The following is a 23,818-nucleotide window of genomic DNA, read 5'->3' as shown; positions in this document are numbered from 1 at the left end:
TGTCAGCATTTGATAACATTCAAGTTTATGGCTCTTAGCATAATGGTAAATGTATCAGGGGAGATATGAGGTTGATGGAATGAAAGCAGGGCTTGAGTGTGGGAGAAGAATCTGCAAGACTGCAGGGCTGGTAGCTCAAAATATTTTTACTGGAAGAGTTACTAGTCCTAACGAAGGGACTAACCTCGGGACACCATTATTACTCTTGACACAGCCACAGTTTAACATGCATGTTTCTGTTGAGAAGATTGATTAAGTACACAAGATGGCAAGTCTGGTCGAAGTTTACTGGTCAGACACTAAAAACCATAGCCTCGGGTCTGTGGTCCAGGGAAACAAACAATCAAGCTCTGAGAGGGTTTACAGAAAGGCACTAAACCTACTGGGTTGGTCAAACACTGGAAGTCCAAGAGGAGCCAGCCCCTTTTTAACATGCGGGTGGGGGTGGTTTCGGTGCAATAGTTGCCTTTTTATTTAAAACAGTTTCTTGCATTGTTGACTCGAAACTGGAGCTGTTAAAAGCTTCTCATGACATTTCACGCGTTTTATAACGGGAAGAAGAAGAGAAAGTTGGACGCTTAATAATTTACAATTTGGAATTCAAACGTCACACTCACAGACAGGCATCATCTTATTTACTTTTTGGGGTCTCACCTGAATCAACAACCTGCGTGTGTTGTAGTCACAGTGTGGCGTTAATCAATATGTTGTCTTATTTTCACATTGAGATTAAATTCTCATTTCTGGCGAGGACGGGTTTGAAAGTTGTACCATTATATTTATAGAGTGGCCCACTCTATATATGTGTGTCAATATGTGTGCTGGTTTAAAGGTCCACATTGCAAACATGATGTTGTCATATTGAGGTGTTATTATATTGTTGAATAAATTTGAGTTGTTTAAAAGATTATAGTTTTGCTGAGCACCAATACAGATGGAAAAGTTCTGTAATTAGTGGTGTAGGGAGTTTTTAAAATAATCCTGGGAAGTTCTCACTTAAAGGCAGTGGACACTATTGGTAATTACTCAAACAAATTATTGGCATAAAACCTTTCTTGGTGACGAGTAATGGGGAGAGGTTGATGGTAGAAAACATTGTGAGAAAAAGCTCCCTCTGAAGTGCCATAGTTTTCGAGAAAGACGTAATTTTCCACGAATTTGATTTTGAGACCTAAGATTTAGAACTTGAGGTCTCGAAATCAACCATCTAAATGCACACAACTTCGTGTGACAAGGGTGTTTTTTGTTTCATTATTATCTCGCAAGTTCGATGACCGATTGAGCTCAAATTTTCACAGGTTTGTTATTTTATGCATACGTTGAGATACACCAACTGTGAAGGCTAGTCTTTGACAATTACCAATAGTGTCTACTGCCTTTAACGCATGTACATGGGTATGACCCTAAGAGGAGACCAATACCGCTGCTTAAAATAATTTGTTTTAATTTGAACGAATAACACTGTGACTCAACCGTGAGGATATTGGTTCTTGGCAATGAGGAATATCAGTAGGAATTTTCCTAGGCTTTTCTGTGAATCCGAGATGGTCCAGCAGAACATTGCTAGACTTTGGAGTTGGAGGTCCCTATTTTGATTCTGGGGCAGGATAAGATAAGAAGACTTGAAATAACTAGATATTAGCGCCATTTGTACGAACCAAGAGGTTAAATCTTTTGCTTGTTTTTTTTTCTTTCTGTTTGTGCAGGTCATCATCATATATTCGTGGGAGACTTAGATCCAACAGTTGAAACTGCTGATCTCTATAACGCCTTTTCCGTATATGGAACAATTTCGTGAGTATAACTGCCTTTCTCTTTGGGAAATTTGAGTGTGTAACTATTACATTATTTTTGTTTCTCTTCTTTCTTTACATATTTCGGATTTTTAATACTTTGTAATATTCATGTTCACCTAGATTTTGTTTCTGCCCTGGCATGTTAATGTTTGATTTTTTTTCCCTTTTTTTTTTTTGGGAGGGGGAGGTGGCTTGCGTGCTTGGTAATTTTGTTGGTGAAAAAAAGGTTATTTAACTGAGAAGAAGGCGATTCCCCAACTTTTGTGACTTCATTACTTGCTCGCCGCCAAGCATAAAACTATGGTAAAGCTTATTGCTATTAATTAAACACAAAAGCTTGCTAAGCACAAAAAACTCTTGCTTAGAGTGAGAGAGAAAACAATTGTAATGGGTGATTTTTCTATCAAGATGGTTTACACAGATGGTAGCTTCACATCGAGTCAGCATATAGATTGAACGATGTCAATTTGTGTTTCCGATAACCAACAAGATTCAACGACATTCTTGTGTCATACACAAAGCCAAAGAAAAATATGTGCCATGCATGCATTTTAGAGAAAACAAGGTCATCAGGGCCACAGTTCATGGCCCTGCTAACTACCTCTGCTTACGATCACCACTGTCCGCTAACGTGCAATTGCAAATTTCCGCGCTAGCTGAGTAAGCATAGAATACGTAGTAACGTGGAGTACGCATACGCACAAGCCAAAATTCCCTGCTTACTTGTGAAGCAGAGTGATAAAATTGGGCCCAGGTTAGACAGGAATAGCAAACAAAATTATTTTCCAAATAATCACCCATAATATTGCAAGGAGGGGGAGGGGGGAGGGTGGGGGTGTAGTAGCGAGAAGTCTCTCTTTTATCGAAGTAAATTCAGGGCACCCTCAGTCTTGGATTGATTGAGAAGGAGAAATTCAGTCCGATATCATCATAATTGCTCTTCGCCGCACTTCGATAATTCAAAAATACACAACACATCCAGGAGCTCACTAACAAGATAGGGAGTTGTGTTCAACTCGGCTTTACCGAGACGTCATATACACATGGTACATTGTACAATATCATTTATCCAATTTCTTGTCAAGACGTGCCGGAAATTATGCTGCACAAACCCAATGCAAAAGGAAGGACACAACTATGTTCAAGCGGAGTGTTGGCATTATTGAGTTGAACAGTTTTTTTTTATCAGTATCTGTCTGATAATAATATAAGATTATCCACTGCTGGGAATAATGCAGTTTTTTTTAAATATTTTTTATCTGGGGCTGGCCACAACATCTGCCGGTGGGGAGTTTGATTCCCACAGCAGTAGTCATTACCTATTTCAATTTAACTCTAAATCCGCCTTCCTGGCTGCCCTCTTATCGTAATAATTTTTATTTTGTTTACTTCTGTCTACCGAAGCCGTCTCATTTTCCCCTGTTTCCTTCTTCGCTTTCCTTGTATTATACAACGTTGACGTCCTTTATCGTTTATCGTTGGGCCGCTTTCCGCTCTTCTGGTTTGGAGTCGTAGTGGATCTTGTGTCAGTCATGTTTTATGTTTTATTTTTTTATATCGGACTGGGTGGGTTCCTTTCTGTTTAGCTCTTCTCTTTCTTCTTACTGCACCTGGTATGATTGTTGTTCAATCAACGTTAACTCTCTCTCTCTGAAAGGCTTAGACTTGCCGCTATGAAAGGGCAGCACAAGTTTCTGTGGTAGGGGCATCAGAAATTAAAATGATTTATGGACAATGATGGATATGGTATTTTATTTTAGAGTTTTTGTCCGGCGTTAATGTGAGCAGGACACAGTCTCAAAAGTATGACTTGTAACAGTTGGTTAATTGATCGACAGTTATCCTCAAAGAGACCTAGAGACTAAGATCTGAACTGTCAATCCCCCCACCCCTGAATTTGATACCGCCTAAACTGCCATGTCACATGTGCAATTTGTGACTGGTATCCTGCTAATTTCTGCTTAGCAAGAAAAATTGTTTAGCAATGTTTTTTGTGCTTATGTGAGAGTTATGAGATCTGGGCCCAGTTTTAGGGGACAGTTATGTAGAGCACTTTTTCAAAGCAAGGCAAAAGTTTATCCGATTGCTTTAATAAGAACAGCGTATTGTTAGCTGAGAGGTGACTTGCGCAGTTTCTCCAGAGCAGGTTTTCCTCGACTCTTCCCAGTTGGTCTCAAATGTTGTTCATGCCTGGAGTTTCATCTTTGAGAGGGCAAGGCCTTACTTTTTCATTTTGAAAAGGGCACTTCCATTGGGAAAGCCTTTAAGTGTATGGGGATCATCTAAAGGGGGCACCATGGCCAATTGGCCTGAGGGCAACAGAGGCCACGGCTTACGTGGCCTCCGTGTATTTCCAGGCCTGGGTGTTTTGGTCAACTCCAGACGGTTGAATTTTCATTTCCGAGCACCACCGTATACTTCCTCTAAACATAAGTCATTGTATCCTACCCATCTTAGTTCACATTCTGTGTCTCCCCATTCTCCCCTCATCCACCCCCTCATCCTGCACACTTTTCTACAGGACCTCCTAGCCGATATCCCCCTATATAAACACCCAACAATTTCAAAACTATTAAGAAGTGCTGATGAATAATGGGAGCGCTGCGGGACATTTGTTACGCTCTTGCAAATTGTGCAACCGTATCGGTCACTGTTTGTTTTGGAAGCCCTTTTGCGGTGCTATGCCACGCTATTACAAAAGCGTGAACATGTTGCCTCTGTCAGGACCTGTAAAATATCAAACATCTCATTTTACAGTTTAAAAAAAAAATAGCATAAAATTGGGGGGGCGAGTGGGAGGTGAAACGTGTCGGATAATTTATCCATCCATACTGTGCGGAGCTTCAACATATGGTCCCTTTGTTAATGCGTACCCAAGGAGATGGGTTTCGTATCGTAGATGAACAGGTGTTTCGGTTGTTCACGGTGTGGCAACAACATAGCGAGATAATGCTTGGCTGTTGCTGCTCTCTTTTGAGTTCCTGCCAGTAATTTTTTTGTGTAGAATGGCGAGTGTGCTTATTAAAATGAAAAAAGGAAAAAAATTTACTTGTGAAAATGATGCCTGACCTGGGGGCTGATAAGGTGGCTACAACGTGGTGCCAATGTTACAGTGTCAGTGTCAGGTCAGATTTAGTTTGTCCTTTTGAAATGTGAATGTCGGTGCTTAAATGACCTACATGGGCAAGCATTGAACGTGTATTTAAGTGGAACTTTGGTGCAGGTTGGTAACGATTTCATCCAGTAACTTTACATAGCAAGAAATGTGGACTGAACTTACTTTGTACACATTGAATGCCAATATCGAGTAGAAACTTGTGATTTTTAAGTAGCAATTGATACACTTTGTGTAGCATTTTGCTCTGCTTTACAAGGGAACTCGTTCATTTCAGGTACAAAAACACCATGTTTTCATGGGTGGGGGTTTTGAACTCTATGATTCTGCAGAAAGTTCCCTGCAGAAAATGCAACAATCTGTCCATGTGCTGAAGAGCAGGCCTGGGCCCAATTTCATGGCTCTGCTTACCGCCGAATTCTGCGCTTACGATCACGATTCCCCGCTTACAGGCAAGCGCCGAATTTATGCGCTAGCCTTGTAAGCCTAGAATGCCTATTAACGTGAAGTACGCACGCGCAGAAGCCCAAATTTGGCGCTAACGCGTGAAATACGCTTGCCGTAAGCACAGAATTCCCTGCTTCCGTAAGCGCCGATTCTGTGCTTACGGTAAGCAGGGCCATAAATTTAGGCCCAGTATACTTCTTTTTGAAAGGGCACAGGCACCAAGGCATTTTCTCCGTGGTAAAGGGCACCCTATGAGGAAATTGTAAATTTTTACTGTAACATTTCAAGGGCACGGAGACAATCCCCTTCATTGCCTCCTTGAAGTATCAGGCCCGGTTGGAAAAAGGTACATTGTAGGATAGAAGTCGGAGATGGAATGACATTGTTTTTTGGCCAGTAACCATTTTCTGCTGAGCATAATTTTGTTGTGCTTAGTTTTAGTGCTTTTCTTTTATAAGAAACTAGGTTCAGTCATTCAGTGCAGAGTCTCCACCCATCACCAACACCATTGCTGTCATAATCTTAAAGCAGATTCACACAGATGTTTAATGGTGGTGGTGTTCGTATTTGTTGTTGTTCACTTAGCTGGCAAATGGTGTGCAGAAAACCTTGAGGGTTGATAACAAAAACAATAACGTGCATTCCTTAATCAGACATTGTAATATCAAACGTGCCAAATTGATTTGTGCACACACTGATTCACAGCTATCGATCTAACTGAGGTCTCGGCCAGAATTTGTAATGGGGGAGGTGTAAAAATCAAACCCTGGAGTTGAACAACAAAGCCTTGGACACAAAGTTGTATGAATACGCTAAAGTCCATTTATATCGACTCGATGGACACGGCAGGGCGTCAGTCTAAGGTGTTGGAGGCACACCTGTTGATAGGGAATTTTTGTGGGTCATTTAACACCAGGTTTGTACTAAGCTTTGGCGATATCGATTTATTTTATTCACGATATATCGCCGACAATATATCGCGATATTCGATATAATCGCGATTAATGAAATTTGACATCATCAGTCTTAAAACTACAAGTGAAAGTTGTAGAAGAGACAGTCCTAGCATAAGAGAGGTGTTCTAATGACCTATTCTTCTGTTTTTACTCCAAACCTATGGGGTGCAAGATGTCTCAGCTAGCAAATACATCGCGATATTTAATCGATATATCGTGATTATCGTATTTAATCGATATATTGCGATATATCGCGATATATCGCGATATTTTGATTAAAACCAAATCCATCCGATATCGAAATCGTGTCCAAATTAATATCGCGATATCGCCCAAGCTTAGTTTGTACTTGACTCTATTGAATGCGGACGGAAGTGTTCAGGATGGCTGTCACTATTACTGATTCTGTTGTGATGTGAATATTATGTAAAATAAAAAAAACTGTTTACTTTTCCCGAGTTGATCAGACTGCATTTTCAAGGCGCATTGAAGTTTATTTTTTATTTTTATAAATCACCACCAGGAGGACCTTAACCAAGGGCAGGCCTGTATATATGTTTTGTTTTTTGAAAGGCGGGGCACCAAAGCATTTCTCCTTGGTAAAGGGCACCCTATTATGATATTGTAAATTTCTACCGGAGCATTTCAAGGACACCGAGGCAATAACCAGGGGGGGGGGGATAGGGCAATCGCCTTCATTGCCTCCGTGAAGTATCAGGCCTGCAAGGGTCGTGAGAGCGTAATGTAGTTAAACCGGACACTTCGAAAGTGAAAATGACCAGATGAATTATTATTTGGGAAAAAAGAAAATGGGTCCGTTTTTCAGTACATCCATTAACAACCTGATTCATATTCCCCTGCAACACCATTTGTCAATTCACTTTGACGCTTCACTCTCCCCTACTCGCAATCATGTACCCACTTATACTACCTCTTACAATCTCACAATAATGATTCCTGAGTGGACAACCTCCCCCCCCCCCTTCCACACCCTCTCAAAAAGTCAAGCCCATCAGCGAGAGGAGTAGAGAGCTGTTACAGTAAATAAATACACCCAGCAGGAGGGCAGCAACTGTTGCTTTGCAGACCGGTCACCTAAGCTGTTACCCCCTACCAACCCCCCCCCCCTTATTGCCAAATGACAACACTCTTTTTTTAGTGCTGCACGCTTCCTGACAAGTGGCCTTGATGGGTTACGTGACCGCCACGACAAGCAGTTGTTGTGAATCTTTAGGGAGTGTGGTTGCTGTCAGAGGTTCTTGTTGCGTGATGGCAAAGAGAGAGAGAGATAGACCCTGGCCGTGTGGCTAGCCGAACAGCGAGAGACCGTGGCCGTGTGGTGGCTAGCCGTATTGACCTGTTTGGTGTGAGACTCCCCCCCCCCCCTAGAATCCATGGGACTACATGGAGATCATCCTCCTTCCCCAATCCTCCAAGGGGGTCGTTATCGCATCAATATTATTGATCACCTCTGTTTAAGTCTTGTATAGGAGAGTGCCAGCTTGACGGTATTTAATGAATTCAAAGGGAAGGCACCAGCTTATGTTTGGTAATTAACTGATCATAGATTGTTTGATCATCGTTTATAAAGACACTCGCGCTACGTATTTCCCGTCTTGAGAATAGAGTACAAAAACAAGAACAAAGATCAAATATGTTGACAATAAAAGTAAATAAAAATTACTGACAGATAAAAGTTTTTTCAAAAGTGAGCGTTTTTTCTTCTTCTAGAAATGAAGAAAACTTACATTGTTGTATTTTCAATATTATGAATATAAAATCATATTCCCTTTTTTAAATTGAAGGTGGCAGGTATGATCAGTTTTCTTCCTTTTGTTCGCAACATTATATTTAATTCACAAATATTCAGTGTATTAAGTGCTCACCAAAAAATTGCAGGGACAGTTTTTGCAAGTTCCAAAAACAAATTTTCAGTTTGTCTTCTTCCTTTTTAAAAATATTATTTGTTGTTAGGCCCTATAAAATTACATGTGTCTCTAAAATTATAGACATTGTATCCCAAAGTCGTAAAAATTGTGATCTATAATCTTTGCCAAAACACAGTCATATACCAAAGAACTTGAGATTCAATTCAAACAATAAACACAAACACACGACCAAGCCTTTGTATGAAGAAATATCTTCATTCCACCCCCCTTCCATCATTCCAGGGCAAAGGCGAAACGAATATAGAACCATTATGGTACCTTCTCCCCCCCCCCCCCCCCCCCCCCATTCATAGAGTCTCACAAAAGTTTCGAAAATCGCCCTCAGTCTAATTTTATTGTGTTGATTTAGTGTTTATTTAATTTCAAAGGGGTCAATTCACAGATTTATCGCAAAAGCAGGCAAGAATTATTCTCCCCTTTTCTCCCCAAAGAGCTCCTCGGGGCACCTCCTTTAGAAACGTAACTCTGATTGTTGAAATGATTTCAATGCAATGAAAACACATTATTTAAACGAAGGGTTCAACTGTCCGTTTTTTGTGTCAACTGTCCTTCCTCAAGGTCATCTTTTCACAAATTTTGATTTGATAATCATAAATTAACATTGAAATATCAGGAAACATAGCCAGGGCTAGTGCATACGTTAGCTTTCTGCACCAGTTTCTGCATTGTGTATTGAAATGGCTTTGAGAAGGTAAATAGAATAAAGTGTTCAATTATTACACCAGCATGTTGGCAGTTTTATCCAAAGTGGTTAAGTACCTGAGACCACCTACATGTAGTGTTCAAACACATGAATTAACGGGCAGGCTTTTATACTAGGCCTAATTCTTTGATTAGAATTTTATTTTAATTACTCTCTAATTATTTTCCTGCAAACAATACACCCAAGTGATGGGCAAAATTTGTATTAAGTTACTGAAGCACAAACAAATTGCTGAACAATTTTCTGCTTAGCAGAAAAGAGCAGGATGCCAGTCAGAAATGATCAATATGAAACAGTGTTTTGGCTGGTAACCTTATTCTGGTAAGCAAATTCTTTTTGTGCCTAAGTACGTAGATCTGTGAAACTGTGCCCTGATGGCTCTCTGGTTTGTGCGCTGCATCACTTTAAAGGAACACAGCGTTTGTAAAAGATGTTTTAAAAGTAGAATACAAATATCCACACAAGTTTGCCACGAAATTGCGTGGTTTTCCTTTTACTGCGTGAACTAACACGGTCGGCCATTTATGGGAGTCAAAACTTTGACTCCCATAAATGGCCGACCGTTTAGTCGACGAGGTAAAAGGAAAACCGTGCAGTTTCGAGGCATGTTTGTGTGGATCACTGTATTCTACTTTAACAACATCTTTCTACCCATATGCATTTGGTTAAAAAAAAAAAACAGTTACAAAAGCTTTTCAAAGACCAACTCGTCCGACCCAAGGCAACGTGTTCCTTTAAGTGCTATACCTCACTGGGTACTGCAGCATTCAAACAATTGCGCAGAAACACATTGGTATCCCATGCTTCTTCACAAAAGTGGACAGTGGCAGTACTAAGGTCTGTTGTATGAGGGTATAATGCACATCATAATACATTTTATGAAACTCATGTTTCATTCAGTGGTTTACCTTCCGTTACTATACACCATCAACACTACTTTTAACTATATCTTTTTTTTTAACACAACCTTTTTCCCCCTTCTCTCTCTACGCTTCCTTCCGGTTTTTTTTTAGCCAGCTATTTATCCTTTTATGTCAGTAATCGATATTGTGTGTTATACTGTATCCCAACCCACGCCTCTCATTCATTGCCATTATAAATTTCATACCTTGGCGAGTCTGCGTTATAGCCTGTGAGAAACCATCACATGCCTAGCTATGTGACAACATTTTCTGGCTGGCACGAGGCATGGCTTTGCGGTCGGTGCGTTTGGCCGAGCCTGGGTTGTGCTGGCGCCGGGTTTGTTATTGATGCAAATTTGATGTCTACGCAACATGAATATAATAACCGCATTGCATCTCTTCATTTTGGAAACGGTGCTTAAAATGATGCCTGCAAAAAACCTTGATTATGTTTGGAATAATATTCCGGACTGTGTGAATATCAATCGGCTTTGAAGGATTTATTGGTACTTTGTTTTACCATATATTTTGTTTTATGTAGTATCCCAGGGTTTTTTTGGTCGAGGATTTAACTGCTGTTGGGGAAAAGTGAAATTAAATTTAATAAGAGTACATCTGTGTTTTTGGAATTATATTATTTCAGATCGGGAAATAATATAATAGAATTGTTTTTTAAGTTCTGGAGGTTGTTAGCCTTTTTTCAGGGGGGATGGAGATGGGAGTCAAAGGTAAAACAAAGCGACAGCGATAGCATCAACACCTGTTTTGCCCAGGGTGAAGATAATTCAGTTATACACACGGGCAGTTTCGGGGATGAATCTTAAATGTATTTATTTGTTTTATTTGTTTTATTTCATTTGGACAAACTTGTGAAACAAATTATTGGGAGTTTAAATTGAAACGAGTTTGATGGAAAATTAATTTACTCTAGTAGTGTGTAATAGATTTGATAGAAATATGAATTTGGACAAATTTTTAGTTTAAATAATCACAGGGCATAGATGAAGACTCTTTGAAATTGCATTTTCTTTTTTTAATGATTGATTATTTATTTTTAAACATTGTTAATGGATGGTAGAACACGTTCAATCAGGGTAAATTTTATTTAACTGTTCGGGGGTAAGCCAGCGTTATGATTACTGCGGCAGAAAAATGCTTGTAAGCAGGGTCCAATTTTATGGAGCAGAAGACGATGCTTAGCATTGGAAAAATCTGCTAGGCAAAAAATAGCAGGGAACCAGTCCCAAAACTAAGAGTGTGATATTTTGCTGGTAACCTATTTCTGCTAAGCAAGGTTCTCCTGGTGCTAAGCAATCTAGGGGATTAACAGTCGTGGATTCCGGTCTTGAAGTGTATATCCGAAGTAGATTTTAACTGTACCTGTATCGTTTCTTTTCACAACGGATTTGAATTGTTGCAGCTTATCCGTCGACAAGTTATTTTGACTTATGCTTTGCTTACGGTTCTAGACCAAGATTATAAAAGGAAAATTCTGCTAGCCTACAGGTGTTACGAAATTGGTTTGTGGAAGTTTAGTACTAATAGATCTTAACATTAACCAGTGGTGTGTTGTCCTTACAATATATGGCAATGAATAAAACAAGAAGCCTTCCAACCTTCCAGAGAAGCCAAACAAGAACTTCTTAGGAAGACATTATCACCACTAAACTCAAGTTACTTTAACTATGCATATCTTCAAGTCTTATTTATTGTTCGTTTTAATAGATGTAAACTTGCATCGGGGATAAAGAACATTCATTTTGGTATTACCCATTCACTGATGTGTGTTAGCAATGTATACTCAGTACTTTCCCGACTTCTGTGAAACGGTTTACCAATAAAAGAAATACCTTGGCTGCCGCTTCCCAGGTTGTATCGCAATTTTGGTGTGATCCCTGGCTACACATCAGCCCTCACTGGCACCCGAACAAATATATTGACAAAATAGGAATACCGCCAACATAAAGCGCAGGCACTTTAATCTGTTGTTCATTGGTTCGAGTCCCACTCTAGCCATTTTTATTTGTTCAACCCCAAATTTGATATAAAAAATTTTAAAAAAGGGGGGGGGGGGGGCTTTCGCCTTCCATTGACAGTGTCCAGGTTTGGTGCAACTCCACCCACCCTGTATTTCCGTGCGCCAGCAATCCCTCACTTTAACCATGGAGGTAGAAATTTTACCTCCATGCTTTAACGTTGTCGAGGAACTTGCCATACACTCTGCAACTGTGTAAGACCTCATAATCCCATACGCTACAGGTTGCAACCATTTAAAATGAGCTCTATAAAATAAACTCTCCTTTGTCTAGGTCACATGTAAACAGGCTACTGCAGTTACGCTAATGACCCTTCTGCCAATGCCATTGTTTGCACTGTAAATGCAGTTTACCGCTAATGGCCGACGCGGTATGTGGCACATCGTACTGCTTGACTCATCAGTTTTAATATTTTATGTCAATTGTATGATCACTCAACTCTGTTGGCTTTCAATAATTGACGACGAGGCTTTGCGGAGGGGATCAGTTTGATATTTTCTGCGCGGTTTACGACTGCTAATTTTAATCCCCTGGAGCCTGGTCGGTCGTTATTTAGTGTGGCCCCTTCATTTGTGGTGGTCCCCCCCCCTCCATTGTTCCAGGCACTATCCCCTGGATAGTTAAAAGAAAAGAAAAATATACTTTTGTTTACAAATTCAATTGTGCGTTATATTGCACTGTAAAGCTTTTATAACCGTCTGAGGCAATCATTCTATTAAAAGGCGCATTTTTTTTCTCTGCTCTTCTGGCTCATGCTTTACATCCTTTTAACTTGCCGTTTTTTTTCTCGCTGAGTCAGTTTGCAGTATTTTGGAATTATAAGACAAAAGATGGTAACACATTTCCCGGGGCACTCTAGCGGGAAATGCAAGCCAACCCTCGCCCCCCCCCCCCTTTTTTGTTAATTATTATTTGTATACAGTAAGTCCACTTGGCAAAAGGAGTGTGTTCAGACATGATTGATGCGGATGTGTTTTGACGATTGCATTTAATATTTGTAAAACAAAATTCCCTCAAAATTTGTTTCCTCTCTGTTTCTTTCTCTCTCTAATAAGGGTTTTGCAGTTTGAAACTAAAATTTTGAAAGCCTTCCTCAAATCTTTGTTGGTGAATTCATTGTCATTTAACAATCCATTCCTAACATTTTTTTTGTTATTTTGTAAGCAAAGCAGTAATAATAGCTAATCAAAATTTGTTTTGTGAAGATTTTTTTTCCCTTTTATGTCACTCTTTCTTTCATATCATACGATCCTTAAAATGATGTTGTTCTCTGTCAATTTTCCAAATTTTCAGAGCCATGCTTCACAGTGCAGTGGGACAAAGGGAACGAAAAAGTTCAAAAAGCATCCCCCATAATGTCTAGACCAGGCTATGTATGACTTTCGTTCTTTGTATTTTTAAAAACCAATTTACTTTTTATCTGCACTTGACTCTTTTTTTTTTTTTTTTCATTTTTTAATTTTGTTGTTTTTACTTGGTTTTTACTTCATTTCAAATTTGCTCTTTTGCTCAACAAATTCTCTCTTCATCGTAGCAAATTGAGTGATTCAGTAATTCTTCCTTTTTTTATTCATTTATTTTGTTTCTTCTTCATTTCATTAAAGTGAGGGGAGAGGAGAACTTCAGGTTGTGCATTCTTCAGAATATTTGATCTCCTTCTTCACATTTTGAAATATTTCTTACCATATTGCATCACAGTCTTTGCTATATAAAAGATTCACTTATATAAGATAGTCTCTGAAATTTAAAGGAACATTGCAGAATTGGTTTTGCTAACAAAACAGTTGCCGGCAGTGTAAAGCACTTTAGTATTCCATCATATACATAAACTGACAAACCTGTAGAAGTTTGAGATCGATCGGCCATCTGGGTCACGAGAGAAGAGAAAAAAACTTATTACAAATTTTGCATTGCATCGATGCCAAAATAAAATGGAATAAAACGCTCATTGAGCGATAAACCCAAAAAGTGAAGTTAGAATATTTATTTCTCATCAAATATGACATTTCAGACATAATCATTTCAAGGGATGTTTTCAACTATCATCATCATTAGACCGTGTAAGTTTATTGTAAATCTGTGATCTTCACGATTTTTGTTTTTTACCAATTCGGTAATGTTCCTTTAAAGTTTTTTGGTTTCATTAGCAAGTTGAAAACCTTCAAGCAAGCAGGGTTCTTTGGGAGTTGGGGGGGGGGGGGGTTCCTTAATCCCAAGTTTCAAAAATCATGAGCAGCTAGAATGAAACAAACACGTTTACGTTTCAACAACTCTGTTCCCATTTGTATCTTTCATTTTCTTGACATCACAAAGATTAATCTGTAAAGGGGTGGTGCATTCAAGTCATTGGTATCCAAGGTTCCCCTAGTATTGTTAAAAACTGGCAGGGGGGGACATTTCTAGTCCGTAGAACATTTTGAGCCCTGTTTTGGATTATGATTTTGAAGGATGGATTTGTCCCTTTCGTTAAGTTCCCAGTATAAAATGTCATCAAACTAACCCATTAGTTTCTTGTATGTTTCAAAATGGCAATAATAGGTAATAATTCAACCGTGAACGTGATTTTGTTTCTGTTATTACGCTTAAAAGTAGTATAGAATAAAATTATATTCTAACCTGTGGTATTAAAACATTGAAGTTCCAAATGGGCATGGTGCTTGTTGCCCTTTAGTTTGGACCACTGTGGAAAGGCATTATTAATGCTGCTCAAATGCAGCTTTTTTTTTCCCAGACTGAAAATCAAGTAAAATATTCAATGCAGAGAATTATTCAAGAAAACTGGGGCGAGATGGAACCCATTTAAGTAGTAGGGCAATATATTCTTAATATACACCCATAATGAGCTGACATTTCTCGGTTGGATCTTTAAATCAAAGGCCGTGCCAGGATTGATGGCTTCGGCAGTTAGCTAGGACCAAAATTATATTGTCCCAAAGCAAGAATGTACTTGATTAAGGATACGGCATCAGTACCGTAAGTCCTCCAAAATCCACCCTCTGGTTTGGATCTGGGTTCAGCCAATGTCCATTAATGCAGGCATGATAACAATCCTACTCTATTCTGATTTCCGATCATTTTGCTCTTGAAAAAAAAAAAAAAAAAAAATATCATCATGCCTGTTTATGGCTCCTTGGCCCAATTTCACAGAACTGCTTTTAAGCAGCTGGAGGTTACCAGCCAAAATATAATGTTTTATTGTTGGTTTGTTTTGGGGGTTTTGCTGGGGGGTGGGGGGGGGGGGGGGAGAGGGGGTTGCGTTGTAGACAAATTTGTCAAGCAATATTTTGTGCTTGGGCAGCTCAATGACATTAAGGACTGGGCATACACTGTACGTATGATGATGAGTGTTAAGTAGGGGGGCGTTAGGGATGGTAGTGGGGGCATTGGTAGGTTGATTTTATTTATTTTATTTTAATTTTTCAGACAAAACGATAAAACAAGCCCAGGCCGTCCAGGGAAGGGCAAAAGTAAAAAACTGTCATCAAAAAAGATGTGCCCTTCCAGACCTACATGTAGCTCATTTCAAACTTATATACAAACTTGTTCCCTTTCGTCATCTCCCGTGTACGCACAAAGACTGAAGACCACGATTGTTACATTGTACGTACTCTGTTAAGTCAGTTATTGGTTGTTACTCAATCAACTGGGTGTCACGGTGTAGTCTCCAATAAGCAGTCTGACACTTCCATCAAATTACAATAATAATTCACCCACAACTGCAATGGAGAAAGTTATTACAGAAAAATAACGGGGTTGTCAACTCCAGGTTTTGTTTTTTCTTCTTGAGCATATTCTAGCCTCTGTTCCTTTTCTCTGGAGTAGTATGCACGTCGAAAGGAGCTGAGGTGTTTTGGTAATGCATAAATAAAATCATTTGGTTCACTCGATCTGTGATTTAAACCAGAAAACAAACACCATGGCAAGTCCGTCTCCTTCTTTTTCGGTTTGTCTTGGAATTTTTCTTAAGCCCAGGCAATATAACACCGAGGCAAAGCGAGATCGCATCCTAAATTACATAGCTTGAGTTTGCTAAACGCAAGCGGGTGATAGTTCATGGATATTCAGGGTTGCTTCTTGAAGGGCTTAACGGCTTGTCTTGTCTCTCTTGAGTGTCTGTTGCGTTTCCTCTTGTGAACGGGGCGCTCTCCACTGACAGTGTCCCACTTCTTGTTGGGGACACTCTCCAAGGACATTAATAACTCAGAAGCAGGGGGGGGGGGGCTCATGAATATTCAGGATTAGGTGGTGGGGGTTGTTGGTGGGGGTCATCACATCTGCTGGAGCCGAATCCACTGTTGAAAGGGTGGAATTTCTCGCGGAGATAACGAAAATAGAAAGGATATTTCTTTATTTCCCAGGAGGGATTACTGTGGTCACTTGAGAAATTGTTCTCTACTTTTTTGTTGTTGTAACTGTAGGTTATACGTTATCTAACTGTTGCTTCAACCAATGAGTTTTTTGGCCGAGTTTAACTTGCTGGGTGTTATTTTGACCTCAATTGGGTATGGTCATCTTTCACTGGTTTTTTTTCAGAATGTGTGACTGAGATTTGGCGGTTAGTAAATACAGCCTGCAAAAGTCACACTTTAATAAGGCTTGTTTTGGCATGTTTTAAAATCACTGGACACTATTGGTAATTGTCAAAGACCAACCAGTCAGTCTGCTCACTTGGTGTATCTCAACATATGTATTAAAAAGAAACTGTGAAAATTTGAACTCAATTGGTCGTCGAAATTGCGAGATAATAATGGAAGAAAAAACACCCTTGATTTTGGGACCTCAAAATTTAGTTCTGAGGTCTGAAAATAAAATTTGTGGGAAATTACTTTTTGTTACCAAGTAAGTTTTTATGCTACAAATTATTTTGAGTAATTACCAATAGTGTCCAGTGCCTTTAAATGTATTTGAAACTTAGGTTTTTGTACCCATCCGCAGGTTCCTCCGAAGTAATATTTGTAGCGTTCAGCCGGGAGTGCTTTTTGACTGGTGTAATTCTTGATTCCAATTCAAGGGGAACGAGGACATGAGTTTATGATTCAAGGCTGTACCTCGTAATCAATGAAGTTATACGTGCCATGGAATACTCACGCTCTATCAAATTATAGATGTCTCCTGAAAAAAATAATGAGTCTGCATGTTAAGTTTTTCGCTGGCCAGGCTTGATAAATGATATAAATGAAAATTGCAATTTTTTTTGATTCAGCCGAGGCATCATTAAGTTGCTGTAAAGGTGCATAGATAAGCATCCCAATGAGATATTGAGTGGAAAATGGGGCGCTGCCTGAAATCCGATATCTCCGGTGCGTTCCTGCTTGCCATTTCACCTCGGGTGATGATGACGGAAAACCGGGGAATTATTATCGCAGTGTCATCTGATGAGATTAAATTTGTCATTAGGTCAGCGGCTCCCCGGGGTCTTGAGGCTGGCTGGTGCGAATGCCAAGTGGACTTGGGGCGGATGGAAGGGGGGTGGTTGAGGCAGGCATACAGCGCGAGGGGGACAGACCAGACCTGCGGGGCATTATAACCTGACGCTAAGGCAGTCTTCGTTTCCATTTAACACCTTTTCATCTGGATGGACGGTTTGAGACACCACGGCTAAAAGTTTGGGGCAGGAAGAGATTTAAATGCGAAAAGAGAAAAGGATAGCGGGGCTTGAGAAGTGAGAAGATCAGTTTGCATTACAGTGGACATAGGAGATAAATCTTCTATAATGAGCATGCCGTGTTCTATTTACATGTGGTTGGTGTGAAAGGAAGACTTCAGCTTGATTTGGAAGTCCTTGTCTTATGGACAGAGCGCTCCCAGGAATTCCATGGCGCTGGAAAGTCTCTTCTAAGGTTATACGTGCTGCTCAGCCTTCAGCTGTAATTTTTTTCGTAGAATCCCTTGAGTGAGAAAAGAAACACCACTTCTAAGAGCAAATTCAGCAGTTTGTATTTGAGTCTGAAGTCGTGACTATAATATGAGATTATGTATTTTTTTTTTTTACAAGAAGCTGTAATGACCTGATGTTTTAACCATAGTAGAAGAGGTTTTTTTTTTCAATTCAAAGCCTTAGACAGAAAGACTTAGACAGAAAGACATTTCGGAAGACCCCAGTAAGCATTTTATGGAAGCTGGTTTTTCTTCATCTCCCTTGGTGTTATTGTTTTCAAAACAAGTTCATGTCACGTTTGCTTGGTTACCTAGTTGTCCACCCTGATCCCCCCTGTTTGTGGAGTTGTTGGTTTGGTTTTGCATCTGCATTCAAATATTTGGGTAAAGGTTCCCTTTTACCACCGAGAACATATTCATAATGTTGGTTCCCATCCCCCCCCCCCCCCCCTCCCTGGCCTGATACTTCAAGGAGGCAACGAAGATGATTGCCTCCATGCCCCCGGTCATTGCCTTGTGCCCTTATAATGCTGCAGTAGAAGTTCCTCATAGGGTGGCCTTTACAAAGAAGAAAAAGGCCTTGGTGCCCTTGCCCTTTCAAAAATGAAGCATACAGGCCTGCCCCCTGATTTATACAGACCTCAGGTTTGACGTGGTTTTGTTCACCCTGTGTGTGTTTGTGTGTGTTGCTCCTGGCTTTATCAATATACCAAGTTCATTTATTGATGCCTTCCTTTGTCACCATAGATGGATGTCTTATTTGCAGTGAGACGTTAAAGCGGCGGATTCTCAAGTGAAATACTCGGTCTTCCTGTTGAATTTATATATGCCAAATGTTTGGTGTTTTGAGAAACTGGTAATCAGACAGAAAAGGCCTCTGTTCATCCTCAACTACCGTAAATAATTGCTGGCCCAGGATGATCGATGATCGACAACTGTTACTGTTTACTAAACATCGGGAGGGGGGAACCGTGAACAAAATGTAGACTGTGCGCGTTGGATGCAGATGCAGTGCTGGCTGCTTGTTTGGGAATGAGAGACTGTTAATACGCTTTTTATGGGGGGGGGGGGGTGAAATACAACATGAATGATGTGTGTTCGTATCTTACGAAAATCATCGAATGGAGAATGTTATCAGATATCAACGGGAGGGAGAGTTATTGTCTGTAAAACAGTGTACGAGACAGGGTGATGTTTTGTGGCGTGTTGTTCACCCCGATGCCATTTTTGTCTGTTCGCAGAGCCGGATTGTATTTCAAATTTATTGATGTTGAAAAAAAAAAAAAAACGGAAATGTTCTTTTCTTGACCTGATGACTTCAGTTTCTTTATATGGCTGATGTTATCTTGTGACTTTCTGCACAGTCAAACAGATTTTTTCTTCCGTAACGTTGCAGACCGTTTTTGTGGGAAGTAAGGCAAATTCTCAGGAAAAAAATATGACACCTTGGTTCTGTGTATTTGATTTGACTGAAGTGTGAACTATTGATGGAGACCACTATTAAAGGGAGATTTTTCTCAAGAAAAAAAAATGAGACCTCGGTTTTTGTGTATATTTTTTTTAGTTGACTTTAATTTGAACTAGTGCGAGCGTCCACATATTAGCTTTTCTACATCCTCAAAGAGGAAACATGACTTGAAACTGCACAATTTGGATTTGTATCCTCTCTCCCAAAAACCACATGGCAGATTTTCCCCTTAAAAGCTCCCTGTCTTTTTCCTTTTTCATCCGATTTCTCATTATGTCTGTTTTCTAATTTGATTCCCTGTTTTTGGAAGGGCTTCTGTTCATCAAATTAAGCCACATGAATTGCAAATTGATATCAAATTAAGGTTTTGTTTTATTAGATGAATGGTTCCTGCAGAGACCATTGTATAATTGCCCCCCCCGGGAGAACATAATTGTGTTTAGTCAGGGTAGGGGGGTCATTTTAAGCCACCTTTTACCTTCAGATATTCCCCTAAAGGGTTTTGACACCTTTTGTAGATCAGGTTTTTGACTATGATATATAAATCCCTACTCACTCGCTGTGAATGAAGATGTATGTAATATAAATTACCTGTTTAAAGCCATTGGACACTTTCGGTAAACAGTATTGTCCAAAGGCCCACACTTCGTGTATCACAACTTATATATAACAAACCTGTAATAATTTAGGCTCAATCGGTCATTGTTGACGGGAGAAAATACAGGAAAACCCACCCCTGTTTCCGCACGTTTCGCCGTGTCATGATATTTTTTAAAATAAATACATAATTCACGACATCGAGAATTGACAATTGCTTTAATGTTTTCTCAAAAAGTAAAGCATTTCATGGAATAATATTTCGAGAGAAGTCTTTCACCATTACCTTCTGTAAACCCTGCAGTAAGTTATTTGTAAATCTGTGATTTTTCTTTTTTCCTGTCCCGAAAGTGTATAATGGCTTTAAGTTTCAGCTTCTTTAGTAATGTCAAGTTTTTGTTTTTGAAGAGTTGCTTAAATACCAGTACTGGTAAATCAGTTGTAGGGCCTACACGCTAGAATAATTTACGAGACATTGTTTAACTAATTTCTCAAAAATGACAGCACCACATCAAGTGTAATATTTTAAGCGGAGCCTTTTACCATCATTATCTTCAAACCCTGTGTTTTGTGTCCTATAAAAAGTACCCAAACCTGTTAAAACCGAAAACAAAACTTTGACAATTACTACTCTTTTTCTTCTTCATATTTCTGTTTTCAGCCGTTGTTTTTTTTCTTACAAACTGTCTACCTTATTATGAATACATCCAAATTGTACCAAATTTTGTTATCCTCTCAATTGTAATTTGTCCTTGATACCATTTTAATAAAATGCCAAATAATCGTAGCACATTCTTGCTCAGTTTTATCTTTAATCTATGTGCCATCTTGTAACGTGACATTTTATCTTAAAACATGATTCTATGTTGACCTTCACTTCCATTTTAACCCACTTCCAACTTTTCTTCCAGTCCAATAATAAGCTAAAATAATAGTATTCAGAAATCATATCTTCTGAAACACATGTTATATTCAGGCATGCAACTCTTCCGCGTTTCCTCAGAATTCCGCGTTTTTTATTTATTTTTTTATTTTTGTTAAAGACTAATATATGCCTGGCATTAACAGTGTACACTACAATCGTGTAAAATAAGCCTAGTACATGCTAAAAATGCACCTAAGAGCATAATAAACCTCAACATTTTCTAGGGTACCATTGTGGGTATCATGTCCCGTGGCGTTTCGGCTGCCTCGCTTCCGCACTTGCGTTGTGCCTTTGAAAATTTTCCTCTTTTATTTTCAACGGGCAGTTGCATGCCTGTATATTGTTGGTTCGTCTCGTGGATCTATGAAATTTAGGAGTGAGTCACAACTCTCCTCCCCCTAAGCACCACCATCCCCCTCCCAAAAAATGTTCAGTCTTTTTTGGTTTCTTTTCTCAATATTCAATTAATTGCATTAACAAAACTGGACTTTCTTTCTCATCTTTTTACAGAGATACTCGTGTAGTACGAGATCCCACAAAAGACAACCGGTCAAAAGGATATGGTTTTGTCTCCTTCGAAAAGGAAGAGGTAGGTGTTTAAGGAAAACCTTTTTTGTAAATCGTACCAAAGTTGTAACAATGCAGCCAAACTGTAACTTGGTGATATTGTTTAGACCTTTGTGCATGTCCTAACTAGGTTTGTGCCACCATTGCTTACATGCAAATATTCAAAGTGTTCTTCTTTTTTCGAATGCATAGTCATCTTCAAACAATGATATTGCCACAATTTTGTAAAATTCCAGCATGATGCAAGTCGTGTCGCGACCATGCAGTCAACACACACTGGACTCAAGCTCTGGTGTTTCTGTTCAGCAGAGTGTGGGTTCGAGTCCCAGTCTTGAAACTTGTGTCCTTGCTTGATTTAACCTCTGGATGGCTGTAAAGCCCCAGGTCCTGTGTGTTGTGTAATGGTAAAATGCATGTAAAAGAACCCAGTACAAGCCAAGGAGTTTGTCCCCACGTTTTCTAGTATGGTTATCTGCAGATTGCGCCACAGCACCTTGTACACCACAAAATGGGTTTCTAAAATTTGAACAGAGCTTTGCATAAAAAATATATATAATGAGCGCTTTGAGATGCCCTCTGGTGTGATATTTTTGTTAAAGCCATCGCATTACGCTAACAGGTTTGTCACAACATCTTAGTTGGAATTGGTGGAAAACACTTGTACAACTCAATTGATATTGACCTGAAACAGATTGGTCAATACACAAAAAGAAGTTCAAACAAAGCTAGTCAGCTACTTGTTGATTGCCGAATGTATAAAGGTTCACAATGGAAGACATCTTTTCCTCGCAGGAAGGTATGAATTTCTATTGCCACTTTACAAAGAGCACTCATAGCAATAGACACTCAACAGCAATTGCTGCTAGTTAGATCCAGGCTCTCGAATCATAATACGAGAGAATGTTCAATCTTAGAAGATAGAGCACCTTAGAATACATGATGAGCAGGAGGCGGACCCCCCCCCCCCACCCCCCCCCCCTCTCCTGCCTCTTATCTCAACCCTCGTGCCTGCTAAGGGCAGGTGCTATCGTGATTATTTTTAACATCCAGCAATCTGCCTGGCTACAGTCTTCCCCAAGCTGCCTTATTTCTTGCATACATGAGTGAGTTTGATGCCGATGTAAATATTTCAGACCTGGTTAATATTAAAGCGGGTCCCATCCAGACGGCAATTTGTTAGCAGCTTGATGTGGTCTTTTTTCGACGACACAAAAAAAATGAGATTACAAAAAATATGCGGCTGTTTTATTACTCTGTACACCGGTTATAACCTTGCAGCAGCGCTGCAGCGTGTCAGACAAAGTTCATAAGTTTAGTCTCATCTGTGAGTCCGCATCTCAAGAGATGGGAACGTCTGATGAGGGCACACATAATTGCCAATTAGTTAAGAATTTGCTGATGTTTATTTACACAATAAATTGAATAGATTGTTTGGGTGTGTTTTTTGGGGGTTTTTTTTCTCTCAGATTAAAAATGTTTGTACGTATATTAAGGATTAGGTCTCATGATTCAAAAACTTTGTCCCACTCATCACTTACAGTAAAAGTACTTGGTGCTTTGTATCCTTTGCAAAAGGCGCGTTATAACTACGGTTATTATTATTACTTTTTTGGGGCAGGGAAAATGTTTTGTATCCTTTGGAAAAGGCGCGTTATAAATATGGTCATTATTATTATTACTCTTTTGGGCAGGGAAAATGTTTGAAGACGCCAGCTATAGCTATAAAAGTCTCAACATATTATTTTCTCTTTCCTTCCAACAGGAGGCCAAGAATGCCATTAAAGGAATGAATGGTCAGTTCTTAGGAGGCAAGGTGATCCGCACAAACTGGGCTTCACGTAAGCCTTCGGAGCAAAAGACAGAAAGTAAGTTTGCAACTCCTCTAACCGCTTTTGCTGTCCCACGATTTCTCAAGTTTTTCCCATCGTCAGGATACACGTCTTGTTACATGTTCAAAGACAGCTTACACATGTAGAAACTAATAGAAGTGCTGCAGAAAGTTCATCCTTTCAAGCTGGCCACAGCAAATGTTCATCTGATGTAACTATTTATAAGTTGGCTACCAGTATCTTAAGAACTTAGAGAAGTACATGTTTTTGTTTTACTTATAAGCCAAAAGCTTGACTTATCTTCAAACAGACGCTGAGCATAAAAAAAAATAGCTTGATCAAAATGTTAAAAAGATAAAAAAAAAAAAATTTTTTTTTCTTTTTTTAAAGATTGGACGTATAAATCTGCAAAAGTATTTGGTTACCTGTTTTTTTGCTAAGCAGAAGTTTCCTGCAATCATCAAATTCACATGAGCTTACCAGCTCAGTAGAATTGGGCTAATAAGAGCAGTGGGTTATATGGGGGGCTTTAGTCTGAGAGACACTGATGAATTGCAGTTAGGATTTCAAATTGATTTCAAATCCGGGAGAATTTCTAACAAACTTGTAAAACGATAGAGTTGGAAGAAAAGTGTTCTCATATTGGAAATT

The 23,818-nt window shown here is 39.4% G+C and overlaps 1 protein-coding gene across 3 annotated transcripts in view; it reads left to right on the top strand.

Moving 5' to 3' along the window:
* The window catches only part of LOC117294389 (nucleolysin TIA-1-like), a 69,681-nt gene that overhangs the window by 27,167 nt on the left and 18,696 nt on the right, over positions 1-23,818 (top strand). For 2 of the 3 annotated variants that reach the window (XM_033776766.1, XM_033776765.1), the window contains exons 1-3: positions 13,200-13,277; positions 21,282-21,360; positions 23,101-23,203. In XM_033776766.1, the coding sequence (XP_033632657.1) occupies positions 23,125-23,203 (79 nt within the window). In that variant the 5' untranslated portion in view covers positions 13,200-13,277; positions 21,282-21,360; positions 23,101-23,124. Of the gene's footprint in view, positions 1-1,706; positions 1,795-13,199; positions 13,278-21,281; positions 21,361-23,100; positions 23,204-23,818 lie in introns of those variants that run through there. The other variant, XM_033776767.1, reaches the window with a different exon arrangement.

Source organism: Asterias rubens, chromosome 9, assembly GCF_902459465.1.
Source record: "Asterias rubens chromosome 9, eAstRub1.3, whole genome shotgun sequence".
In the NCBI taxonomy this organism is placed as follows: Eukaryota; Metazoa; Echinodermata; class Asteroidea; order Forcipulatida; family Asteriidae; genus Asterias; species Asterias rubens.
Note: the sequence above shows the minus strand (reverse complement) of the source record. Positions and strands in the feature narration are given on the sequence as shown.